This window comes from Heloderma suspectum, chromosome 2 (genome assembly GCF_057233095.1).
Source record: "Heloderma suspectum isolate Gila_16-S chromosome 2, 16-S_ref, whole genome shotgun sequence".
NCBI lineage: Eukaryota > Metazoa > Chordata > Lepidosauria > Squamata > Helodermatidae > Heloderma > Heloderma suspectum.
Genome location: NC_139459.1, coordinates 256819737 through 256847107, shown reverse-complemented (window position 1 = coordinate 256847107; position 27371 = coordinate 256819737). Strand labels below are relative to the sequence as shown.

At 41.9% G+C, this 27371-nt stretch overlaps 1 protein-coding gene and 1 long non-coding RNA gene across 9 annotated transcripts in view; one reads left to right on the top strand and one right to left on the bottom strand.

Annotated features, from left to right (window-relative positions):
* RAPGEF6 (Rap guanine nucleotide exchange factor 6) overlaps window positions 1-27371 on the bottom strand; it is a 213981-nt gene that overhangs the window by 17365 nt on the left and 169245 nt on the right. For 6 of the 8 annotated variants that reach the window (XM_084838888.1, XM_084838894.1, XM_084838893.1 and 3 more), the window contains 6 exons: window positions 20172-20295; window positions 19366-19389; window positions 14575-14795; window positions 8380-8571; window positions 5794-5928; window positions 4826-4939 (listed from right to left, as the gene is read on the bottom strand). In XM_084838888.1, the coding sequence (XP_084695014.1) occupies window positions 4826-4939; window positions 5794-5928; window positions 8380-8571; window positions 14575-14795; window positions 19366-19389; window positions 20172-20295 (810 nt within the window). The remainder of the gene's footprint in view (window positions 1-4825; window positions 4940-5793; window positions 5929-8379; window positions 8572-14574; window positions 14796-19365; window positions 19390-20171; window positions 20296-27371) is intronic. The other 2 variants (XM_084838891.1, XM_084838892.1) reach the window with 1 other exon arrangement.
* The window catches only part of LOC146354439 (uncharacterized), a 29774-nt gene continuing 25329 nt past the window's right edge, over window positions 22927-27371 (top strand). The window contains exon 1 of the long non-coding RNA XR_014788391.1: window positions 22927-23864. This is a non-coding gene — a long non-coding RNA (uncharacterized LOC146354439). The remainder of the gene's footprint in view (window positions 23865-27371) is intronic.

Below are 27371 nucleotides of genomic sequence, written 5' to 3'. Positions count from 1 at the left end.
TCACACATCATACTAAATAAAGCATGGACCAAAGAAAGGTATGTAGGTTTTTTTAGCTATGCTTGCTTGCAGCAGGATCAATCAGGCAGCACTAGAAGCACACTGCTCATAAATTATAAGCCAGATTACAGAGGAACAAACCCTGCCAATGAATATAGAAAAGTATACTAACCCATGGATAGGCACAAAGTAGATTAGTACTACTAGTAGAGCTTTGGGTGGGGGAGAAACCAAGAGTGGATTTTTGGTGGAAGGATTAAGATATGAGTTCTGGTGCTGAAAACAAATTCCAGGGCCACAAATGTGCTCAGAGACACTGACCCAGCTCACGCATAACACCAATTCCTGGGTAAAATAACCCAGAAATTGGTGGGGCTGTGCAGGCATGAGTGAGCACACTGCTACCACTTGCTCCCTACTTCTGCTTTGAATCAGCTTTCCAAAACACCCATTCCTGGAATTTTATTCGGAATGCTGATTTAAAGTGGAAGTAGCATGTGGAAAGCAGTGTGCTCAATCAATCGCAGCCCCAACAACCTATAGTTTAAATAACCAATGGGTTGTTATGTGTGAACCGGGCCACTATGTCCTTTAGTGGCCCGGTTCTTTTGACCCTGGCTCCAAATTGTGGATCTAAGAATTCTAGTAAAAAACAACAACCAAGATTCCGCAAGCCTGCAAGTCTGCCCACCACTGATCGATACCTGCCCACAGAGAATTCCCATACTTAAAAACCAGCTTGAGGTCTTGGTATTACTGAAGAGAAATTCCTACAATGCCCACACTGAGAAACCTGAACTATTTGACCCCCTACCTCTTTAGGCATTACCTTCTACAAATGTTATAGGGATGAGATGACATGCAAACCTGGGACTTAATTCCCTATTTTGTTGCATGAAAAGGTTGTGCAGAAGCATTGTTTGAATAGGCATTATTCATGATATGGTCTACACATGCAGTAGAATGAGGTAGGAATCAGGTGTAAAATGTTGAGGTAGTAGAATGAACTGTACCACTTCACATTTCTGAACACACACATACACATACACATACACACACACACACACAACCTGCAAGGAGAAAACTAGAGTGGGCTAGAAATAGGTTGGGCTAGAATGGTTATTACCAATATGTGAATCTTTATTCATCAGATGCCTAAGTGGGTGTGGAGAGTAGGAAAATTCTATCATCTCATTTTGTTACCTAAGTAGGCCAGGCCTATGTCTCCACTGAAAAGCATTTCAAATAAATTTTGAATTTCAGGCAACTGAAATAAAGCTCTTCAGCATTGTAAATTGAACAACACCGAGAAGCAGTCACTTTTATTATTCTGCTATTAATTTTAAGTATTAAGCTTGCAAACATTCAAGAAAGATTTAGAACTTTGTTGAAGAAACTTCAAAGATGATAGCAATCAGGGTACAAGTTGAAAAGAAATTGTGGGCACTAATCCTGAAGCACTGTTCTCAACATGCAGCTGCATATAAGGTGGCTAGGGCTGAGAAAGTCTCATTCTCAATAGGATACTTAGGCTACTAATTTTCTCATCTGCCAGTCTGAACTGAGAATGACGAAGAGGACAAGAAAGCAGTATCAAATAGAAGCATTTAAGGAGAGAGAAAGTTATGTTCATATAAACAGCTAACCATAACTCACTTGAATTTCAATTTTGTCAGCAAGAGTAACTGAAAGAATGGTGAGAATGAGGTATGTGCTGCCTTTATCCATTTTTAGTGCTTCTAGAGGCATATTAACTCAAACTGAAAAAATTACCTAATAGTTTGTGTGAATGCCACACAGTGATATTGAATAATTTCCTCTAGCTGCCACTTGAATTTTGAGAATATGAGGGTCAAGGAGAGTTTTATATTTATAAAGAGTTTGAACATTCATATCTGCCTTCTGAACTTCCTAGGTTTTTTAACTGGTGCATGTATTGGAGTATGTAGTGTGTGTTCTGGAGTTGTAGAAACTTGTGTAAGCACTTAAGAAAACTGCACACTATGTAGATGTACACCCCTGCCAACACAATCATGCCAAGGAAAAACTTTACCTTAAAATTGCACAAAAGGACAAAACTTCCACCTTAGTGGCAAGTAAATATCGCACTTTTGGCTTTAGCTTTTTGCAATAAGCATGGGCAGTTCTCATGATTAATTTAAGCAAACCCAGCAAGCTTCTGAGATACAAACTAGACGTGACATGGAGTTGTGAGTTACTTTGCCATGTTATTTTATAAAAATCACCATTGCAAACTACATTTGGGAGTGGAAGACTGGCAGGGTGGGAGGGACTGCTTAATGCAGCCTTTCCCAACCTGGTACCTTCCAGATGTTTTGGACTACAACTCCCAGGATTCCTGACTATTGGCCATGCTGGCTGAAGCTGATGGGAGTTGAAGCCCAAAGTATCTGGAGAACACCAAGTTGAATATGGCTGGCTTAACGCTTTCCCCTCCTACTGTCTGTTAGCTAAAACCTCCAAGTATCTTCTCTGTCCACCATGAGCCTTTGTGCTCACCTCCAGAGAGACAAGCATGAATCACTGCCATTCCAACATAATGATCTGGTTCGCACAATCACCATGGTTTAAACAAGCCACAGCAGCCTGTTAAAGCCATGGCACATGCTGGGGTGTGCTGGGCGCCATTTGCTGAATTACCCACCCAGGTGTGGCTTACCATGTCATCCAAACCCGAGTGGCATGGCTTGAGAGGAAAACAATCCTCAAATAATCCATTGGTTCTTTAAGGATATCAACTACGATCCAGGGAAACATGTGCGTAGCATCTCCTTCAGTAGCTGCACTCACTGAACTCACAAGTTTAAAACCAGTTTGCAGTCTTGGTGTTTGAAAGGGAAATTCCAACAAGAACATGTATGTTATTTCTGCCCTTGCATTCCCATATGCTCTTGTGCCAAGTTCCCAAATTGCTTTTTAAACTGGGGATGGAGGAAAAGTTTCAAGAAATAGTTTGAAGGTTCAGTGGTAGCAGTTACTAAGAGCTTCTCTGCCCTCTCCCCAAAATAGTCCTTGGATATGTGCAAACATGGCCAAGATGCATGGCATACATGCTTCTGTGCATCATGGCCAAGATTTAACAGCTTTATTTAGAAATTATACAATATTTGAACTGCTATTTGTGAGGAAAAAAACCCGTGTTGGCCTCTATGGATTTATACATGCGGCAATAATATCAAATGACAGTAAACTAGCATTTTGGAGCCAAAATCAATACTCAAACTTGGAGGTATGTAGAGTTTTAAATGTAATTCCACTGGTGAGGAGTAAAACATTGAGTAATCAAAATTGTGTTATTTTATCAAGTGAGAGGGACTGATATAACTTAAAATTAAGCAAATGCATTTCAAATTGTTATTTTAGATTAAATTCATCTTCTTCCAATATTAACATGCAGGGTAATATCTATCTACATAGCAAATAATTTTATGTATATACTAAAAATAGAAACTTCTTATCATCAAACAGGTTGGAAAGTAAAATTAAACCAATACACAAAACATACAAAACTGTATTATTATTATTATTATTATTATTAAAAAAGTAAAATTAATCTGCAAGTCTCAAAATACTTGAATCATGCTACTGTATATTTGTAACTAGCTGAGAGCTCTAAACCATACAAAAGATTAAGGTGCAATGCTTACTCCCGAGGAAGTCCATGGACCTCAGTGGGATTTCCTTCCAAGTAAGATACAAGACTTGGTTCCTATATGCATATCATGTGCTTCCCACTTCAAATGCTTGAAGGAAGAGCCACACGTCAAACTTTGTGTGTGAAGCTGCTGTTCTATATAGCTTTGTTTATTTCATCCACACCACTGCACAGTGCATGAACTGTCTGCACTAGTAGGGCTGGAATTGCATACAGAGTTGCTTCACCCAAATAAATGGCTTGCTATGTGAAGTTCTCTCCATGCAGTCGCATATCAACAAGGAGGTACACTGCTGCTTGTATGAGTGAATGGATCTTGCATGTGAGAGCAGGCTAGGAAGCATGACAATAAAACACACACACATAGTGAAACAGTATTTTACATGTGACAGCACAGACCCATGAATCATTTGCAGGCTTTTCACCTCTGCACAGAGCCTACAGCTGGACAGCTGCAGAAAGAGATATAATCTGCAACTGAAGCTGAGCTATGAATCCACTTCTAAAACAAAACTGGAAAAAGCGGTCCTCGTCAGCAGAATGTATTGGATAGCCTTCTAAGAAGCATCTAAGGAAATTAAAAGGTTTTCTTGATTCTGCTAAAAGCCTTCCAGATTTAATATTCAAAATGCACAAGTGACATACATACGCAAAAGGAATTTATCATGCCAACAGCAATCTGCATATTTGGGGGGGGGGGGACCCGAAAATGGCACCTCAGGTATTAATAAGGAAAATATTTAACATAGTTGAATACATATACAACGTTAAAGCCCATTATAAACAGAACAGCGAGTCATACAGTCTTCCTTCTTTTGTGCCTCAACTGTGGACACAACCACATTAGAGAGCTACTGTTTCCATGGCTACTGGTTGTATGCAACACATTACTGTCTATGTCCTTTTGTTTCTCACTTCTATCCCTCTTGTGCATGTACTCTGCCTCCATGTCATGGGTGAAAGCTGGTCTTTCCCTGGAGATACTCCTTTCCCTGAATCTTCCAAAGGGGGACCCCATTCTTTTCCTGGGCTTGTACACAAGCTCTGTCTTTTCTCTAGCATCCTCACTTTCTCTCTTTTCAGTACTGACTGATCTTTCTTCTGTCCTGCTAGTCATTTGCTGGATTTTCTTTTGCAAATAAGCCCCACCTATTCCATAGCTTCGTTGTCCGCTGTTTTTGTTGCTTGTTTCACTGGCAAGAGATGAGGATGAGCCAGAGAAATTAATCTGGCTGTAGTTATCAGACCTCTGGGGGTTACCAGCTACAAAGAAAGGAACACACAAAGTAAATAACATACTGACAGTAAAATGAATACTCTTTTTGTTTTTTAATCTACATAATGATATATTTGGATACAGTAAAAAAGGGGGGTATAACCTGCAGTTAAGTAAATAGTGACAAAGATGTGGATGTTTTATTAGTAAGAGAACAGATCATCTAACTTTAGCTCTGTAATGAGATTTTAACGCAAATATGAAACAGGACAGAGTCTACTTTTATCAAAATAAGACTGTTCTTAAAGGGAAAAAGAACTGAAAACAAGTGAAACAAATGAAATCAAACTAGAAAGAGAAAATGCAATCCTCCTGTAGTGATATGAGAATTAACAAAAATCATGTGTTTATGGAGAAGAATTCTAGGCAACAGTAACTTTTGGCAACCTCAGCACAACAAGAATTGACAAATATCCAAAGAAACGACACGCGTGGTTCTTTGATATATATATAAAATAAAAACACATAAAAGACAAGCACACACAGCACATACATAAGAACACACAGCAGTAGAATAGACAGATTTCTCCTACTGATAAAAAAGTTACACTAATTTGTATACAAGGCAGAATGTAGCAGTAATTATGAATTACGCCCACGTCAGCCAAGTCCAAAGACAGACATAAAATGTAAATATTGTGACTGGAGAGTAATGTACAATTTTTTTAAATCCTAAAACATTCAGACACACTAATGCTTTACATGAACAGATGCAATTTATTGCCTTTTCCCCAATTAATAAAAGTATGTTCATTATAACTATCCCAAATCCATCTCTTGAGTTTACTGAGGAACAGTACATTAGACCCCATGATATCAGAATAAATGTGGCTATTCCTACCCTTGCGTGGAGAGCCCTGAGGAGAAGCAGGAGGGCTGGAATGCAGAGAAGAAGCCATAGATATATTGTCTTCTGCTTGTTTTTTACTATTTGCTTCTTCAGACAAACTCATTGACTTCTGAGGTGAACCTGTACCTATGCATCCAATAGAAAATAAAAATGTTTATTCACTCAATTCCAACTGGAGAATTCCTACAAGGAATCTTTTGGTTTCCCAAGATGCTTGAACTGCAAGGGCCCACTGACTGAAATTACTCCTGGGCCCTTTCACACAGATTCACAATGGCTGCGAAACAATAAGCCAGAATATTCTAGAGTGAGCTAACATGCTGGTGCAGGCTGTCCGATTGCTCCCACTTGGCTTCTCCTGACAGCAGGATCTGATAAACAAACAGCAAGCCTCCGTCTATGGTTTGTGTAGCATTATGTCCAAACTAGGATCCCTGACTGTTCCTCTCCTAACAAGCCAGAATCATAAGCCAAGGTTTGTTCTGGCTTATGATTCCGGTTTGCTGTGAGAGGAACAAGTCAAAGATCCCAGTAATGACATGATGATACACAAACTGCAGATGGAAACTTCCTGGTTTGTTTAGCTGTTCCTACTGGCAGGAGGAACCAAGCGGGAAGGATTGAGCAGCATGCACCAGCATGCTTGTTCAATCCAGATCCAAAACTGGCTCTTTCTTGGCAAAGTGAGCCTCATTCAGCTGGAAGGTGCGACATTATTTAAGCAGGCAGAACACACAGGAACTTAAGACTGATCAAAACAACAGAATTTAACAGAATGTGAATAACCCTTCTCTTGTTTACATGGATTCAACATACATTGCAGGATTCATAGGAGAAACAAAGCAGTTCCACCTTTCAACCTGGGAATATACATTTCTTCAAAATACCTCCCAGTCAACAAGCTCCTGCATTCCAGTTGCAAGGATTTTTTTAAGAACAGGAAGGTTTGCTTTGTAAATTGATTGACTGACTGGATGGGAAAAGGCCGACAGCCATTTCAAATCTTTCTTTATTTGCCTACTTCTTTGCTTCTGCAGCCTTCTGCAGTTCCCCAGCCCCACTTGCAACTAGCTTTTTTCTCTTATTTTCACTTTTTACACCAAAAAGGGAGAGAGAGAACTTCTGCCTTCTACAGGCAGATTAAGATAAACAAAACAAAAGACTGAGTTGTGCAGGGGAGCTGCTGCACGGAAGGAAGAAAAATCTGATGTGAGTTTTTGGGGGGAGAAAGACCATGTACTAGTCTTTTTAACCTGGTTTTGAAAACAAATAATTGCTGGGCTGCATTTACCAGGGAAATGGAGGCAATGTTTAATTTTCAGAAAGAGACCTGCAGGGGACTCCAGCTTATGAGGAACAATGCTATCTGCACTGCCTTGCTCCTTAATTCTGTAGGATGAGCAGGCTGGCACGGGCTGGGTAGAAATGAAAAGCATGTATCCAGAGGCACTTTTATTATATTCTTGCTGGCTAGAAGAATAATTTTGGCTACTAAACCTGGACATAATTTGTGACCTTTGCTTATAGGATCAGGAGGCATTCAAGGCCAGGGGAAACCAAAACAGCTCTACACAACACAGTGCCATGAGGGCTATTTCTCTATCTGTCAGCCCAAGTCACCACTGAAACAACTGATATTCAACACTGGTGAATATATCATTGCCAGATTGCAAGGGTGTTGCAAACTGCAAACTAAGACAAAAGTTATTTTCCTGAGTATTTTTTATTAAAGAAGATACCTCTGAACTTACTGGAAGAAATGTTTCAACTGACAAATGGATGTTCATCAAGTATATTACGCAAAGATGAGAACAGGGGAGAGGCAGTTGCCCCACACAAAGCCAACTGAAAGATCTTGATGGAGTGTTAACTTTTGATATTGTGACTCTTTTGATATTATTATTCCATATGGATTTTATTTGTAAACAACCTTGGGAGAATTTATATACTGAAAACTGGGATATAAATGATTAAGGGCGCAATCCTATGGGGATAGGCAGCTGCCTCCGAACTTGGAGGCGACTGCCTATCCAACGCAGGACAGCAGAAGCACGGAGGGGATCGTTCCCTCGGCGCTTCTCCTGCCCTGCATTTGTAGCTAGACAGCTGGTTTTGACTGTCTAGCTGCAGGAGGGCAGAGCGGGGAGGAGGCTGCCAGACAACACACAGGATGTGTCGTACAGGCATTTCTGCCTTCCTCACCCCAGAATGCCCCCTGGAACGCCCTGTTTTGGCTGCTCTGCACTCCTCTTCCAAGCATGGGGCTGTTCTGCACTCCTGCAAGGCGGCACGGAAGGGGGGAAGGTCGGTTCCCGGAAAACCACATATCCAATGGCCATCTAGCCGCTGACTAGCAGCCATAGGATTGCTCCCTCCAACAACAAACCATTAGCTGCAAAAACTGCTATGTTTCATAATCTAATATAATGAATTGTTATGCTTTGATATGACTGTATCACAATGGAAGCAAATTTGAGATGCTGTAAGAGAAGTTTAAAGCCACTTTTGCAAAATCTCTACCAGTTTTACATAGCAATTTGATTTTAAAAAAAAAACACCATTGTATATAATACTCACTGAAAGTGACATGGTCTTTTGCTGGTCCTTTTTTTCTAATGGGGTACAAATTAACAGCTGGAACTTGAAGGACTTGACTCATTCGGTTTTGTTGATGTAAATGGGCTTTTGTGGTTTGACCAACAGACCTCAGTGGCATCGGAGACATTTCTGCAGCTTTTGCACCTCGCCTTTCACTTAAATTTTTTGTCACTGACATGGTGAAGAAAAGGAATTCAATAACCTTTTACTCTAAGTTGTTACCATTTTCATAAACTCAAGAATCACATAATTAAAAAGTAATGTCTATTGAAATAGCAGATGATACACTAATACAAATACTGGGCTGGATCCAGACTTAGTCATATTTCAGTGACTAGACCCAATGAAATCAATGGGATCTAAGAGAGTCATGAATAACTCTTTCCACTAATTTCAACAGATGTAATCCAAGTATGACTAGGTTTGGATCCAACCCATTGATCTGGATGCAAGTGACTAAGGACATTTGAAATATATTCCTGTTCCTCAAAAAGGTACCTCCAGTTTTCCACTAGGTGGCAGACTTAATTCATAACATAAGCTATACTGTTTAATTTTTCATTACCATGAAGTTTCACTACCATGAAGCTTCACAACAATGTTAAATCCTAGATCTGCTGCTATGCCTACATCCAGTAAAGCTTTGAAACTAGTAATGGTGCAAATTGGTTCAGATAACCCCAGAACAACCTTAGAACAACCCAACCCATGGATTGTTCTAGGGTTATCCAAGGTTTGCTTAACCCTTGCATAACCCATGCCACCCGGGATCGCATGACATGACAAGCCATGGCGCATATATTCAAAATGGTGGCCAGTGCGCCCCGCAGGTTAATTAACCCAAGGAGAATTAGCGTTACATGTGAACCAGATGTGTGTGTGGGGGGGTGAGCACAAGTCAGCCTAGAATAAGTTTAGTCGCAAGACATTAACTCCAATAATAACAACAACAATAATAATACTTCCAGGCAGCTTACATTTAGAACAAAAATAAAACAATTATAAAAATAACTGAAACAGCAGGAGAGCCTAGTAATATCAGCACCATAAAAATAGGTTAAAAGGCCTGGGCAAATAAAAGATCTTATTCTGGTATTGGAAGGAACTAAGATTCAGCACCTGGTGAACCTCTGCAGGGATAGAATTCCACAAACACGGTGCCACCACCCAACTAACCTCCAAATGTAGTTATAATCCTTACAACAATTTTATAGGGCAGGCCAACGTTGTTATTCAGTTACTAAAGATTTGGAGCCATGGCTGAGAAAGTGTGGCTCACCTAAGGTCACCTAAGAAACTTTTAAAAAACGAAGGGATTGATAAAAAGGAACATAAAAGAGAAGGTCTAGAGAATCAAATCTCTCCAGAAAGCTTGCATTTATGTTATGGTATTAAGAATGCTTGTCAGAATTTAGGTAACCTTAATCATGTGTAATTTTGCAATTTAATTAGTAATTTACTGAATAGCACAGGTTGCAAGGGCCTATAAACTCTTCCTCTGCAACAGCCCCTTTGGATTATTATTATATTTATTTCACTTCATTTCATTTCTATACTGCCCAACAGTTGAAACTCTCTGGGCAGTTCACAACAATTCAATACAGAAAAAATACAAACTACAACATTAAAACATTAAATAAAACGTAATCTAAAAATTGTTGAACATACAAAATTTAGAAACAGTTTAAATAGCTAAAAACCATTTCAATAAATTTCAGTAACAGACCTGTTCAAGACAGCTGAGTAAGTACCCCCATCATATGCCATTAAATGCCTGGGAGTAGAGGGCAGTCTTGACCTGGTGCCGAAAAGATGGCAGTGTTGGAGGCAAGCGTGGATTATCAAGGGGGAAGGAGCCTGGGGAAGGAGGACCAGCCAGCAGCTGCACCGGGTGATCCTGAGCCTGCTTCTGCCCCCGCCCACAGGTTCTTAAGGCGGGGCTGCCAGAGGCTGCTCGGGAAGGAGCCTGGGGAAGGAGGACCAGCCAGCAGCTGCACCGGGTGATCCTCAGCCTGCTTCTGCCCCCGCCCACAGGTACTTAAGGCGGGGCTGCCAGAGGCTGCTCGGGAAGGAGCCTGGGGAAGGAGGACCAGCCAGCAGCTGCACCGGGTGATCCTGAGCCTGAGCCTGCTTCTGCCCCCGCCCACAGGTACTTAAGGCGGGGCTGCCAGAGGCAGCGCTTCGGCGTGCGCCTCGGCGTCGCGCCAAGTGCGACGCTAAGTGCGCACTTAGCATCGCACTTGGAGTCACAAGATCTACCCACCTGCCTCTCCAGAGACACCAGCAGCCACAACACCAGCAGCAAATAGCAGCAGCAGCAGAGGGCAGCAGCTTTAAAGACCAGGGGAAGGGGCAAACGTGGACTATCTGCTCCTTCTTAGCTGCTGTTCTCTTTTATCTTTTTAATATTCTTTTAAACTGTTGTGTATTTTATATCTTAATATTTTAATATGTGCCTGGGAGGACTATTGGGCAACTCAGGGAGTCAGAGAGGTGCCACCATATCTGTGGTCACGGGCAGGGGGAGGTATGGCGTTGGGGGATTAACAGGCCAGCTGAGGAGAAGAGGGGCTAGACACCTTACAGCTGTCCCCTCTTCTGGTTCTTCTCCCAACCTGATGGTTCCTGGCAGCCTTACCAGTCTGCCCTCGGGTCTGGTGGTGCTGCTGCTGAATGCCAGGTCGGCCCAAAATAAGACCTCCCTCATCCATGATTTGATTGTGGATGAGGGGGCTGACCTGGCATGTATTACTGAGACCTGGGTGGGGGAACTGGGAGGGGTCACTCTCTCCCAGCTGTGCCCTCCTGGGTACTCAGTGCAGCACCAACACCGACTTGAGGGTCGGGGAGGGGGGGTTGCCGTGGTCTATAGGAATTCAATCTCCCTCTCCAGGCTTCCTGCTCATTCGAGTGCAGATCTTGAGTGTCTGTACCTTGTGTTGGGTACCCGGGACAGATTAGGGATTCTGTTGGTGTACCGCCCACCCCGCTGCCCATCAGACTCCCTGCCTGAGCTGACGGAGGTGGTCTCGGACTTGGTGTTGAGGACCCCCAGGATGATGGTCCTGGGGGATCTCAACTTCCATGCCGAGGCCGCTGTATCCGGGGCGGCTCAGGACTTCATGGCCGCCATGACAACCATGGGGCTGTCCCAATGCATATAAAAGGACACACGCTTGATCTGGTTTTCTCGACTGGGCAGGAGGATGGTGATCTGAAAGTGGAGGAATTAACATCTGTCCCTTTGTCATGGTCACATCACTTCCTGCTGAGGTTTAGGCGGCCTTTTCCCTCTGCAAGGGTGGGGGACCTATTAAAATGGTCCGCCCCCGGAGATTAATGGATTCCGATGGATTCCAGAGGGCTCTGGGGGATTTTCCTGCTGGTATGGCTGGTGCTCCTGTCAAAGCCCAGGTCGCTCTGTGGAATGCAGAGATGACTCGGGCGGTTGACACGATTGCGCCCAAGCGCCCTCTCCCTCTGAGCAGAGCCCGGCCAGCTCCTTGGTATACACCTGAGCTGAGGGCAATGAAGCAAGAGGGGAGACGGCTAGAACGCAGGTGGAGGAAAACTTGTGCTGAGTCTGACCGAACACAGGTAAGAGCCCACTATCGAGCCTACTCTGTGGTGGTGAGGGTGGCAAAGAGGCAGTTCTTTTCCACCAGCATTGCATCTTCTCAGTGTCGTCCGGCGGAGCTTTTCCGAGTGGTTCGCGGCCTGTTACATTCTGGGCCAGGGAGAGAGACGGTGGAACCCTCGGTAGCACGCTGTGACGAGTTTGCGCGGCACTTTGAGGATAAAGTCGCTCAGATTCGTCATGAATTGGACACCACCATTAATGCAGTTCCATTGGTAGAGGCGTTCAGAGCACCGTCTGGTCCAGTTTTATTGGATGAGTTTCAGTTACTGAGGCCTGAGGATGCGGACAAGGTGCTTGGCCAAGTCCGATCGACCACTTGTGTGCTTGACCCTTGCCCTTCATGGCTTATTAAATCAAACAAGGAAGGGTTGTCCGGCTGGGTCCAGAAGGTTGTAAATTCCTCCTTGAGAGAGGGAGTGGTGCCTGCTGCTTTAAAAGAGGCAGTAATTAGACCACTCCTGAAAAAGCCTAACCTGGACCCAGAGGATGTTAACAATTATAGGCCAGTGGCCAACATCCCCTTCCTGGGCAAGGTGCTTGAGCGGGTGGTTGTAGGACAGCTCCAGGCACTCTTGAATGAAACGGATTATCTAGATCCATTTCAATCGGGCTTCAGGCCTGGTTTTGGAACGGAAACTGCCTTGGTCGCCCTGTGGGATGACCTCTGCCGGGAGAGGGACAGGGGGAGTGCGACCCTGTTGATTCTCCTGGACCTCTCGGCGGCTTTTGATACCATCAACCATGGTATCCTTCTGGATAGGTTGTCTGGGTTGGGAGTTGGAGGCACTGCACTACAGTGGTTCCGCTCCTACTTGGATGGCCGATTCCAGAAGGTGGTGCTGGGGGATTATTGCTCTGTGCCGAGGCAATTGTGCCATGGGGTTCCACAGGGCTCTATTCTATCCCCCATACTGTTTAACACCTACATGAAACCCCTGGGGGAGGTTATCCGGAGGTGTGGGCTGAGGTGCCATCAATATGCGGATGACACCCAGCTCTACCTCTCTTTCTCATCAAAACCAGGTGAGGCAGTGGCTGTTCTGAACCAGTGCCTGGGCACGGTAATGGACTGGATGAGGGCTAATAAACTGAAACTCAATCCAGACAAGACGGAGGTACTGTTAGTGGGTGGTTCGTCTTCCCGGCTAGGTGATATTCAACCTGTTCTGGAGGGGGTTGCACTCCCCCTAAAGGATCACGTTCGTAGTTTGGGGGTGCTCTTGGATCCAGAACTGTCACTTGAGGCACAGGTGAACTCAGTGGCACGGAGCACTTTTTATCAGCTTAGGCTGGTATACCAACTACGCCCTTATCTGGACAGAGATAGCCTAGCTACAGTTATCCACGCTCTGATAACTTCTCGTCTGGATTACTGCAATGCGTTATACGTGGGGCTGCCTTTGAAAACGGTCCGGAAACTTCAGCTGGTCCAAAATAGGGCAGCAAGATTATTAACAGGGACTGGCCTGCGAGCTCATATTACGCCAGTACTTTTCCAGCTGCACTGGCTGCCAGTCCGTTTCCAGGCCCGATTGAAAGTGCTGGTGTTAACATTCAAAGCCCTTAATGGCTTGGGGCCAGGTTACCTGAAGGATCGCCTCCTCCCATATGTGCCTGCCCGGACCTTAAGATCATCATCAGCGGCCCTTCTCCGTGAGCCCCTGCCAAAGGAAGTTAGGCAGGTGGCTACTAGGAGGAGGGCTTTTTCTGTTGTGGCACCCCGACTCTGGAATGAGCTCCCTAGTGAGGTTCGCCTGGCGCCTACATTGTACTCCTTTCGGCGCCAGGTGAAGACCTTTTTATTTTCCCAGGCATTTTAGCTTTCTAAATTTTTATCTTTGCTGTTTTAAATCTGTATTTTAAACTCCTGTACTGCTGCTAGGTTTTATTGTGGTTGTATTGTTATATTGTGGTTTTAATGTTCTATATATTTTAAATTGTTTTATTGTGTGTTGTTTGGTTTTAGTTTTTGTGAACCGCCCAGAGAGCTTCGGCTATTGGGCGGTATAGAAATGAAATAAATAAATAAAAAATAAAAACCGCATACTGCTTTTCCTCTGCTATTTTCTTGTTTTCCACTATAATGAAATACTTAACTTACCTATGTCCTTCTAACTATTGATCTGGGATGTTATTTTGTCCTTTCATTTTCTTGCCATTCACACTATGTTACCTTTATCATTCCTTAATTATGTAAAGTGGTAACTTGGCCAAAAAAGAGAAAAAAGATCCACTATACTATGGGATTTTTGGCAGGCTGGTGACATGCACAAAGATTACCTGAAGGTCAAAAGTAAGTCCTATCAACTCAAGTTTGTTCAGCTCAACCAAACCCCAAAAGGATGCCAAATAGGCTTAAATTTTTTTTAGCAGTATCTGCTGGTATATATATTTATTCACCCTGAATCAAAACAGTGCTCATAATTATGTTACTATAACATTTAGTCTAAAGGACCATACAAACATTCTTCCAATTTAACATCACAGGCCATCTGAGCCCATTCAACCACCTACCTATTTTTATTTTTACTTACAAGTGCTATATGCAGGTTCACACTGAATTGACATTAATTGGAACTTTTCTTCATCCGTTTCCACATTCAGATTGGACAGGTATTGTTTGACTTTCCTAGCCATCTGAGCATCCTCATACAACTTTTTTGCATTTAGTAGGGAGCTGCGCCGGGCCCGTTTTTTGTGAGCACCTCCTTGAACGTCCAACATGTTTGAGTTTGTGCTGCCCTGACTCAGTGACCTGTAAAAATAAGACATCCAGACAGTTAAGCTTCAGTTTCACTTCAGTAGCGAGGAATAAAAGCAGCAAACACTGAAGCACAAATACTCTTCCATTAGAAGCGCATGCTGATGTCAAGTTAAAAAGAGACGAATAGTGTTAACACAACATTTGTTCTAAAGTAACTTGTAAAACCGCTAACAGAGTTAATATGTCCAGAAAAGAATTACTAAGCAAAAAGTGTGCAATGATCAAGAACTGAGCAAAATGCTACGTAAGTTCCTCCTAATACATGTAACTAGGGCCCTTCAGACCTACACTAAAAATCCTATTTCAATACTGGGTTTAGAATGGAAGAATTTCCCAGCCATTCTGAATTCAGTGCTGTTAAAGTAAATTGGACCCAGCACACTGAAGTATGAGCAAAATGGTTATTGAATTACCCTTTCCTTCTCTCTCTCTCAGCTTTCAAATGTTTGAGAAATTGGGGGGGGGGGGATTTCAATAAAACAAAAAGCAGAATCTCACTTCACTGGATCGATATTATCCTCTAGTAACAACAACTTGCATAAGAGCAACTGATCTTCATAGTTTTCAACACATTCCTGAACAAACTGGAATGCCATTCCAAACTGGTAATTACATTTTCCGCTATTGATCAGAAGACTGCATTGTGTTCTTTGAAAAACAAAAGGTAAGCATATTAGCTGTGATCAAGAGGGGTGTATATGTGTGTGTGGTGTGTACACTACTGGATGTTTTTCTTTATGGTTTTATTTCAGTGGGGGAAACTACTGGAGAAAGCAGTGTCACTGAACTGCATACATGGGGACTGTGATCAGTGCTTGTAGAATGGGAACATGGTGTTATGAAAACAGATATAACATTATCATCTCTTATGAAGGCCTTTAGAGTCTTCAGCAACTACAAATGCTCACCTTATCTGTAAAATTATTTGACATAAAAAAGCTTTGTTCTCATTAGACATGCGGCTTAATAATTAAATGGAAGTACATTTTATTATCTTTAAAAGCTTGTACTTGAAAGCTCCCAATTTTCTCCCGTTTTACTGTGAAGCAGAACAGAGAATTTATCTTGGTCAAGTTAAACCAACCCAACCTGGTGTCCTCCAGATGTGTTGGACTGCAATTCCCAGCCACATATGGCCAATCTTAAATGCCATGTGAGTTATACTCAGCAAGACTGGTGAGGATTTTGATCCCTTGCTAACAGACCCTGAGAAGCAACTATAAAACTTTGGGCATCTTGACAAACATCCTCCAATTCAGCATAGGAAACTGCTGCTGCTAGGGAAGGGACAAGTGAGATACCCCAACTGCAGAGAGGTTATTTTGGAGTTTTAAAAAATAATTCTTTTGCAAGTGTTTGAATTTGGCCAAAAATGCATTAATGGCTCAATAAAAACTACATGTTTCATGATAGCAAAGAGATATTAATCAGAAATAAGCTAAAAAGTAACACATTTTCATGCTGGCACACATATGAAACTCCACACTCATGGGACCCAGACATTGCTAGAGGAAGGAACATGAATCTGAAGGTCTTTGGCCTTATTGTAAGTTTAATGATTAAAAAACGAGGTGGGGGGAGCATGAAAGCAAGAGGAAATGACTGAGCGAAGTATTCTGGTACATTTCCAGAGATCCCTATATAGAAAACTAGGAAAGGAGAAGAATTTAAGATCTCTATCATACTATGTAATAGGGGCAGGAAGGGGAAAGGAAATGATAACGTATTTCCAGTAAAAGAAGCAGGGAGGAGCTGTGAAGACAGTGAGGAACAGAGGGGCAGAAGTAGAAGGTATCAGGATCTAACGGGATAGAAACTGTGAATGTTTCTGACAAGTCATAAGGTAGAATGTCAGATAAGGAAGAAGCCTGCTGTTTCTCTGATAAAACCCATTAACATTCCACGTATACTCAGGCTTCTTGCGTGTCAGGAATCTTACAATACTTTTGTTTTAATATCTTTGAGTGCACCTTTCACTTTCAAGGACAAGTTCCAATTCCAGGGGCCACTATTTTTCAGGCCTCTGAGCATGTGAGAGAGCCCTAGTATCTGCTTCAAGATGCACTTTGGACTGCACCCTAAGCTTTATTCTGACATGCATGCACACTGAAGTTAAACAAAAAAAATTAGATACAGAAACATTGCTAAAGCATCATCCATGTATATTACTTTAAAAGGTGGGCTACCAATGTTTATGAAGCTGATTTTTAAACGATGGAACCATTTAGCCCAGTTTTTCAATATTTCAATAGGGGACACAGCCAAGTGGTATATGCTTTGAAATACTTATGCTTCCCAATAGATGCAGCAAGCGTTCAGTAGGCAGAAAACATAGGAATTTGAGACGCAAGAAGGAAGAAAGGTTTTATTTCAAAAACAAAGCACACACTGAGTCAAAACTAATACAAATAAAGGAATAACAGGTTTAGATAAACACAAATTCACAATGTTATGAGGACTGCTCACTAATGTGTTGATATCAGAGCAGCAACAGGCTCAAAATGTTGCACAGATTTAACATGGGAAAGTTTTGTAACTATAAACATTCATGAATCACAAGATGGAAAGACAAGTTATGTAACTGATAGCATTCAAGATTATAAAGCCACCCACCTGGTGAATTTGGTTTAAGATACACTATGGATAATTTTAACACCTTGCCAACTGAAAGCTCCCTTAAGTATCTTTTTATTAAAACAGGCATAGTATTGGCTCATATTCCGTTAACTTTCACAAGTAAATGTTTAAACATATGTTAAACAAAACAGAGATGGGTGTCTGTCCTTTATTCTGAATCTAGGCAGTCAAGAGCAAATGTCTTTGTTGCTATTGTCTATTTGTTGCTTCCCATAGCTAACATTACTAACATTGAAAATCTAAATCTTGTCCATTCTTGAAATCAAAACTAGTATTTTTTATTACTATAAAAGGTTCCACAAAATCTCTCAAGGAAACGAATTTCAAGTTAAGTTCTCTGCAGATTCCATATCTCAGCAATATCATCTCGCTTTAGCGTTACAGCAGTAACTGATAATTTTTCCTGTCTTCAGTGGTGTATATAACAATGAATAATGTTCTCATGACAGCATGGATATATTATGAATACCACAGTAATCCAGTGATACGGTCTGAGCACAAGAGTTCCAATATGTACTATATATAGCTTCACTGCTTGGAATAGCTTCCCATTCATTTGAATCGAAGGAGCCATTTAATGTGCGATCCTTTGTGTGAACAGACAGAATCGAAATCCAAAGGGAGTCAAACAATGGATTTTGGAAATTGGGGCTAGCTGCCTGTGTATGTAGCTGATATGTGTAGGTTAAAATTTTAGCTTCAGTGATACTGGCCATACTGGTCCTTCACGTACATTCAAGGAACGACCAATATTTCCAATAAAATGTGATAAGATACAACCACCTAAAGCAGGGCTTTTCAACTTTTCCTTAATGAGAAGAAAGCTATTCATGCCTCTCTATGCACCATCTAGTCCCAAAACTGGAGCCACCTGTTGCCAATAAGTAGGTGGGAACCACTGCATCAAGATAGTAAAAAGACCAATTGGCCACAGTGTCATTTGATACATCTACAAGATGCAGGGATGCATCAAGTAATCTATGTTACTAATTGTAAAAACAGGAACACACTGAAACTCTGCTTCTTGGCCTAATCAATAAATACAAAAAAGGAGATGGAACTTTACTCATCATTCTATGTATACTGAACTGTTTAAGGATTTGATATTTGTAAGGTTGCTGCTGAATTCCATCAACATGGGAATTCAGTTACAGGTGCACTCCATCCACATAACCTTAGGAAAATAAATTTTTGAAAACTTGCTGGGAATTCCTGTGGGTGTGGCAGGTCCATGGTTGACAATGACAATGGTTGGACTAGTCATAGCTGAGCCTACCCACAGGCGTCTACTACCAATGTGCACGGAGTGCTATCATCATGTATGGCTTCTGAACAGGCAGTGGCCTGAGCAGTGGGACCTGGGTCCTTCTGCCTCTAGTCACTTGCTGATGACAGCACCTAGTGTCTTCTAGGGCCTCCACATAGATGGCCATTCCTCTTCCTTTTGCAACTCCAGGCAGTGGTATTCAACCAAGTGCCTGGATTTTTGAAGGAAATATGTTGAGAACCATGGAATTCCTCTATGGATTATTTGGGGGACAGGGCTGGAGACAGACACCCATTAATAGACATTTTTTTAATGTAGGGCCAATTATTTTTAAAGCTGTAGCTGACACTCAGGAAGAGTTAGCTAACAGACAATAAAAACATTTAATCTGAGCTTAATAAGAGTTGTACATCATTCTGTTTTGACTAGAGCAATGCAAAAGCCTTTTCCTCCAATACAAGTGCATTCAGGTATGTCTAGAATCTAAGTTATCATCATGGCCCTGTTTTCCCTCAAGTCTGGGAATAGTTAGAAACAACCATTGCAGTGTTAATAAAATGCATGCTTTTGTTCAGGTGCATGCACTAATGAGGATGCAGAATGTTAAAAGTTGCATAACTTTTTTAAAGTCTTAGTTGCATTAATCTCTACACTTACCCCAAACTCCTCCACCTCTTCTTCCTGTAAGCAAGAGCCATATACAATGAAGCATGTATTTAAAAAGAAAAGCAAAGGGGGGAAATCACAGTTGAAAGTCAGAAAGGAAAAGGATGCAGACAGGAAAAAAGAGAAATGAAAATTTCAATCAGGTAAAAACACTTTTCAGAACAGTGAGAATTTTTTTTCCAATGGAATACAGAGACAACACTTGTTATAATACATGGTGACTCAGAAACACACAGAACAAAAGGGTTGGAATCAAAAAGACAATGTTTGGGGAGGGGGAGAACAACCTCAAGTTACGTTTGCAGATGGTGTTTTTTAGAATCACTTCCTTTCCCATCTAAATTGCAGTACTTGTTCCTTTATATAGATGGTTGCAATTTATCTCAAGGGCAATGCAAATTAATTACCTATTGGTACTGATCGTATTACAACTGATTTTAAACATGATAGTTCCATTTTAATGATATCTTGAGTTACATTTTCAATGCCAAAAATTACAGATCCCTAACTGCATTGACTTATCGATATTTGGGTTTTCCCTGTTAAATTGCTTTCTATTCAATATTCATATACTGAAATATGCTGTGTTAACTTCTTTTTTTAAGTAAACTGTTAGGTGTTCAGTTTTTAGACCTCCACTCAAGCATTGCAACCAGCATTAACAGAACATCTACATTTATTTCTCATTCACTTTCCCATGATAAATGTTAATGAACAACGAAATTAAATAAAATATAAACATTAACACATTACTGCCTGGTCTATATCCACCCCCATTTCCATTTCAAATGCCATACCTTTGTCTGAACATTACAGCCGGATCCATGTTAGCAGAAGTCATTCTGATGACTTGACGAATCTCTTTGGCAATCATTCTTAGTTTCTCAAAATTTACCAAGCCATCCACTTTTGAATCATTTCCTATACAATTAAAATACATGAAAAAAAACTTAAACGCTTCTTAAACTTAAACGAGTGTTTAAACGCTTCTGAGGCTGAGAGTTTATTTCTCTCATATATCACGTGTTGTCATCGGATGTTAAAGGGCTTGAATTCAAGCATCAGTCAAAATCACAAGAACATGCAAGGCAGAGTACAGATGCCATTCAAACCACAGTGGAAATGCTAACTTAATCCTCACTCAATTGTTTTCATAGTGACACCTGTCAACACAAAGGAAATGTAACAACTGGACTGTGCTCGCTCTGATTTTTCAACAGTAAAAAGGGTCATAAAACTGATAGCAACAAGGTCTTCTTCATCTTTTAAAAACTGCTTTTACCTCTTAATTTAGGTGGACAGTAATGTATTCTCACCAAAGTTTTGAACTTTTTCAGACCCAAGATCCACCATTAAACCCAACCTACAAAAGGGGAAGTCATTTTATTTTTTAACTGTACATGTCCATCTTTTGTTTTTGAGACTACAAAGACTATCTGTAGCTTTGCACTTGGATCCATAGGCTACATCCAAGGACTATACACTTAGCTGCAAATGCAATTTTATAACTAAAGCTGCATGAAGAATGGTGAAAGATGGAAAGGAGAGTTCCTGTACGATAATAGTTGTGTAAGGAGGGGATTTTGGCAGGTATAAGTTGTAGGGCAGGAGTGGTATTGCACTGGTTGAATTCCCCTCTTCTTTACAGAAATTAGTAGAAAGGAACTCTGTTCTCTTTTGCATTTTGTCATCTGTCCCCCTCTCTGTTTCTCTCTCTCTCTCCTACTTCTGTTTCTTACAACATTGTTTTTAAAATGGTGCCACTGGTTCAGACAGCATACTGATCCATCACCTGAAGACCAATATATTATGGCAGGAAGCATTACACATTCTGCACAATGAAAGAAAATTTCCTGTAGTATGAAAGGATGGGCAAGGGAGGAGATAGATATCATTATACAATGTGTAGAAGGCAGAGAGTGACGGAATGGGCACTGAAGTAAAAATGCAAATAGAAAAATGTCATTTCTTTTGGGACACATGACTAAGTAAAACTATTCTCCCTACCCCCGCTATCATCAATATTTACTTTGACACCATCGAATTTTAAGTTATTGCATCCAAGAACTTGATGTCTCACATCCCTGAGCACTAATTGATGATATTATTATTATTATTTACAACCAGTGTAGCAGCCATATCAGGGGTCAGACTAAGTAGCCTCATGCAGTCTCATGCTTCATGTTCTTGCTGAGCTCTTTCTCCCTTGAATATATTGTTGTAAGCTGACGAGACACAGGAATTCCTTATCTTGTCAAAAGTCATACAATTGTATATCTTGTTCTCTTCTGTTCTCTCCTTATCATGGCTACCCTATAACCCAGTTCTTGTATTATAAACAATAGTGCTAAGAGAAAAAATGTTGAGGATTGCAACCCCATGCGGGAGGGGGAGGAGGAGCCGTTTCATATGTGTCACAATGTCTATAAAACCAATGTGCTAATGTAAATCGGGGCTTCTGGCTCTTTGGAAACGATTCCAGCCTTAAGCCCGCGCGTTAAATAAAGAATCTCTTTTTCCTTCACTCCGTGGTCTCTCTGACTCTGGGTTCTGCAACATAAATGGTGCCGTGACTCGGATGTGGCAGGCTCTGAGCCAGACAGGTGGCAGTTGCCTGCTCTTGATCGCCGCACCAGGAGGACGAGCTCGGCGCATGCCTCCCTTTCTTGGCGCCACCGACCTTTTTGTCGAGTGAATGGGAGAAAGCCTGCACCGGGATCGCCCAAACGGCAGCGAGCAGCAAGAGAACCTTGGGAAGCGGAGGAAGGAACTTGAGCCCTGCCTGTATCGCAGCTGCAATTGAGTTGAAACCCACATTGGAAGCCTTCAGGAGAAAGGCAAGTATATGGGAAAAAGAGGGCCCCGCCTTTAGGGAGAAAGGCCACTGGGCAGAAAAAAAGAGGGCCCCGCCTTATGAAGAAGGTCAGTGTTGGTGGTATACGTATACAAAAGAACCTACTCCTTGCGGGTAGAAGGGGGGCCTGATCACACCCCCGAGTGGGCGCCAGTACCTAGCACGCCAGTACTCAGTAGGAAGCTGAGGAAGCTGGGGAAGCCGTTTTCCGCTCTGGTAAAAAGTGGGAAAAGTGGGTGGCAGGGACATATGGATGTAGTGGAGAGATTGATGATTGTGTGAGTGGCTACTGCGGTTTCTGACGCATACCGTTGACCGTCCGGGTGCCCAGGCCAGTAGCAAAGTGCGTGGTGTGAAAAATCCTCTTGTGTCGGCCAGTGAGACCCCTTACTCACTGACCAATTCCCATTCCCTAATTGTGTCTGTCTTCAATTTAGGAGGGAGGCTATGGGTGGTGGGGGAAGCAAACCTTGCACCCCCTTGAGATGTATGTCAAACAAAGAAGGAAAAAGGTTTTTTTAAAAAGATTCAGAATAAAGAGAGAAAACAGCAAAAAGCTCAAGGTCGAGCTGAGAGGAAAAAAAACAAGATCTGAGGCTGTTAATTAGAAAAATGTTGCAGGACAGTCTGGCTTTTAACAAAGCGTGGGAGCGTGAGAGTGTAAGGCCAAAGAAGTAGCTGTTAGCCTAGCGCGCCGAGAGAGGGGGGGCAGGAAAATTGCCCACAACGTTCTGAGTTGTGCAACATCATCACCTCGCCTAATTGAGATAAAATCCCTAAGAAATGGAAACTGAAAATGAAGACCCAGAAGATGAAGGCAAAATAGAAAATAAAGGTGAAGAATCAGCCCCCAGAGCACAGGCTAGACCCCTCTTCGAGTGAAAAGTGTGCCATAAGACTGTCCCAAAGCAGAATGAAGCGGAAAGACCATGTTGAAGATCTCTGTCAAGGTAACCGTGTTTAGCTTTGAACTGTGTTAGAATTGCATAGAGCCTGTAGCTACTGACCATCAGCTATATGATTTCTGAAGAGCGTAACCATTAAGCTTTTGCCGTGGGATTCCCTGCAATGAAAAAATCTCACTGATTTGAGTGTCCAGTGTTACACTGCCTAAGTGTGTGTGCTAAAGAGACCGAGAAACCAGACAGCATGTTCCTGGCCAAGCCAAAATCACGCTACTGCCATGCTCCTGGAAGCTGCAATAAACTGTGTAAGCTGGGAGACCCAACCTGATTGAGAAGAAAAGAAGATATTGGAGCAACTGTCTTGAAAAACAATGAGATCTGTGTAGCTGGCTGGCTGACGCTGTCAGTGATGTTACAACTTTAAGACTGTTTTCCTGTTTGAGACCCCAGCGAAGAAAGCTAACCCGAGTTATTTGTTGCCCGTGCCAAAGCAAGAATTTGGTGGCCCTGTACCTCATCGTGTCCTGTTTTGAGCTTGGGATTTACAAATACAAACAAACTGAGAAGCTTGCCTTTGAAGTCCTGCAAATCACCCCACCGCCTTCCCGAAGATTAATGGCTGCCTGAAAAATGCAAGTATAAAGCGATGCCCATCACCCCCCAGCGTCCTGAGTTTCGGCACTCAGTGTTTCAGTGCTTTCGTGTACCAGGTTAGAAGAAAAAAAAAAAGAGTAAGTTTTTAAAATGTCTGTGAGAGAACCTGACAGAAGTAAAATAAAATTTACAGAGGAGTTGCCCAGGTTAAAGTGTCACGGCTAGAGAGCTGAGCTGTGCCGCTCTGTTTAGACAGAGGCCTTGCTAAAAAGTTAAAGGCCCTTGTCTGTCAAAAGGGGTGTAGGGCCACACTTTCCCTTTTTAAACTCATGCAAAAGTAGAGAGCCTTTGCTGGAAACATCGCATCTTCATTGCCCAGAGCCTTCACTGTTTGCCTCCATCATCATCTGGGCTTTTTAGAGACACTCTGCACATGAACTAAAATTTTAAATTGTCAAAGACTTGCCATGGACAGTGCTGTGAAGCTTTTGATAAACTTGAACTCTCATCGCTGTAGACCATGTGTCTATGTTTGTAGTCAGCTCAGTGTACAGCAGGCTAAGTTTGATTTATAACTTTTAAATTTCCTTCTGCTAAAACTCATGCAGCATAGAGTTGCTGATGCAAAAATGGTGACCTAGAACTCTTTGTGTGTGTGGGTATGCCTTTCCCTTGATTTTGATGAGCCCTGAGCTTTCAGCCAGAAGAGCAGTATAATTGCTGGATCTGCTCCATCATGCCTTACCATGCAAAAAGTGTTTTCCATTCATTGTATTAAATTGCAGAAAAAGTTTGTTGTGTATATTTTATGATTTCTTAAATATCATGAAATATATGTGATATTTGCAAATTAGTGTTAGTTGCAACTCCAAATGATACTAAGTGTAGTTCCCAATGGATGACAAAGAGAAAAGACAAAAGCAAGTAGAAAAGAAAAAATAGAGAAAGTAGAAGACAGATAGAGAAGAGAAAAAAAGAAAAGGCAAAAGGCAAAGAAAAAACATTTATAAAAAAGAAGCGTGGCCATAGTTGCCCCCAGGGTAAATTAAAAGCAGCTGATTGTGCCTGGAGCTTATTACCTGGAATAAAGTAGCCACAATAATGTAATAGTTCTTTAAGATAAAGAAAATGTAACTAGAAGGAGAAGAAGAGCCTATCCCAAATGTGTGTCATTGGGACTAGTGTAAGGCAGAAAGGTTTAAGTAAGTTTAACTTAAAAAAGACAAATAAAGAGACAAGGCTGGTGCATGGAGCAGAAAGTTTTGTATAAAAAGTTTGAAACATGATCTGCAATACAGGCAGATCAGCAAAGAAAAAGAAAGCAAAAAAAAGAGAAAAAATTTGTCTTCCCATACTAATAAATAAAAGTGTTATCAAGCACTCTGAGAAGCGAAATTGTTTACAGGAAGCTGTGCCTGAGAACCAAACACTTCTAGCCTATGCTGAAAATGCTTGCTAGTGTTGTGCTGCCTCATGGGTAACATGTATGGTATAAAACCCATTTAGCCCAATAGCTCGTGGTTCAGAGAAGCTGTCTGATCCAACCATTAAGTACGCCTGTGTGCTGTAAGTTACCCAATAAAGCCTCCTTGTAAGTACCCCCCCCCCGCTAGAATCCCAAAACACAAGTGGGGCTAGAGCGCCTCACCCAGTATCAAACCCTGCTGTTAGAAGCCATGAAAGCAGGTATGAAAAAGTCAGTTAATATGACCAAAGTGTCTAAAGTGCTGCAAGGTGCCACCGAGGCCCCAGAGCGTACTTAGAGCGTCTTTCAAATGCCTATCGCCAGTATACCTCCCTCAACCCAGAGGCCCAAGAAGACATGGATGAAAGAAGAAAAAAAAAAGACCCAGCAGAGGCAGAAGATTCTTAAAAAAGAACCAGTGTGCCCAGTGTGGACAAGATGGACATTAGTGGCATGAATGCCCAAATAAAATAAATCAAATACACAAAGGAGAAAACCAAAGGGGCCAGAATGGGCGAAGAGGGAGACAGCTTGAGAGAGGCAGTGACATTGACTTCATAATTGACACTGGAGTGGCATCAAAAGCAAGCAAACGTTAGCCTTAAACAAGAAGTTCAAACACTGAGCAAAGTTCTTCAAGCCCAGCGTCGCTTTGTCTTAAAAAAATAAGCCATTCCCATCACAGAAGTTCATCCTTTCCAACCAAGAGTTAAAGTATGAGTTAAAGAGGGAAAAATAACCCTTTGACTCCCAGATAGAAAGAACTCAGAACTGTCATACTTTCCACCCCCGCAGCTATGAAAGCAGCTAGAGTTAAACCCTAGATACATTGGACACGAGTCAAGAGAGCGAGAGGGGGAGAGTAGACTGTAAACAGAAATCCTGAAAATCCTTTAAAAATCATTCTGAAAAAGCAGTAAGAAGACTCAGGCTAGACCTTACTGTGGACACACCGGGAAACTGTCCCCCTGCGTACGGTCAGACCTGCAACTGGAGAATTGAAGAAGGGGACTAGACCCTACTGCAGCTTGCCAGGTGAATAGCTGCCCAGCGTACGGTCAGATCCCAAAGAAGATCAAACATGCGTGTTGTAGTGTTGTAGTGTTAGTAGTGTTGCATTGTGTTTCCTTAATAAGGTGCAAAAAGGGGGGTCTGCCCCTGGAAAAAGAAGTTTGTCCCAGTGATTTGCTGATAATTACTGGCTTCACCTGGCTAACATCACGAGAGTAAAACATTTTTGTTTGCCAAGAGGTATACCTGCAAACAGGCTTATTAGCTCTTGCCTAATACCTGTCTGTAGACATCCTGGGAACATTCAAAAAGATACCATGTTAAGAGTTTATGGTGTAAGTTTAACTTATTCCCAAAATGCTAATTGGGGCATAGTTGCAAAGATCCTACCCCCTACAGAGTTCACTCTACGCACCCCCATCATTGCTGAAACAAATGCTACGTGTGCACGAATGCTTAATTGTCAAAAATTTTCCAGAAAATATAAAGCTATCCCTGGCCCCCTTCCACTGAAATAAAATTCAAAACATATCTTTTAATGATGCCCACATACTTTTGCCTCATAAATAGTTTTAGACATGTAATTCCCGCACTTGGTCATTCATTCCTGCCAACTTGTCTGATAACCACCCATGTTGCCTCAGCCGCCAATTGAACTGGTGCCAATTCTTCCCCTGTAGCCCGAGAAAATCCGTCAACGGCAGCCTCGAGCACTCCAACTAACTAAAAATTGTAATAGTCATGTGCAGTTATATTCTGACTCAGAAAAATTGGCCTTAGCAATGTCACTAGTTGGGGTTCCAGGTTTAGCCTTGGCTAATGGTCTAAAGAACAACTGGTTAGCTTGCAGCTTAGCCAAAAGCATAAATGCCACCTCACGAGCATTGTCATTGTTAAATAAAGAGTTGCGTGATCTAAAAGGTGCAGTTCTAGAAAATAGAGCTGGTATAGATTACCTCTTCCTTCTTCATCATTTAAGTTGTGAGACACACCAAAAGCTCTGTTGTTTTAACTTAACTAATAATGGCAATGCTGTAGATCAACAAGCTGCACAATATAGTAGCTGACAAAACAATTAGCTCAATTAGTTAACCCCTTGGCTTCCAGATCTTAGCTGGCTTAAAAGCATTGTTCATCCTAATTCTACCAGTATTGTTCATAAAAGTTC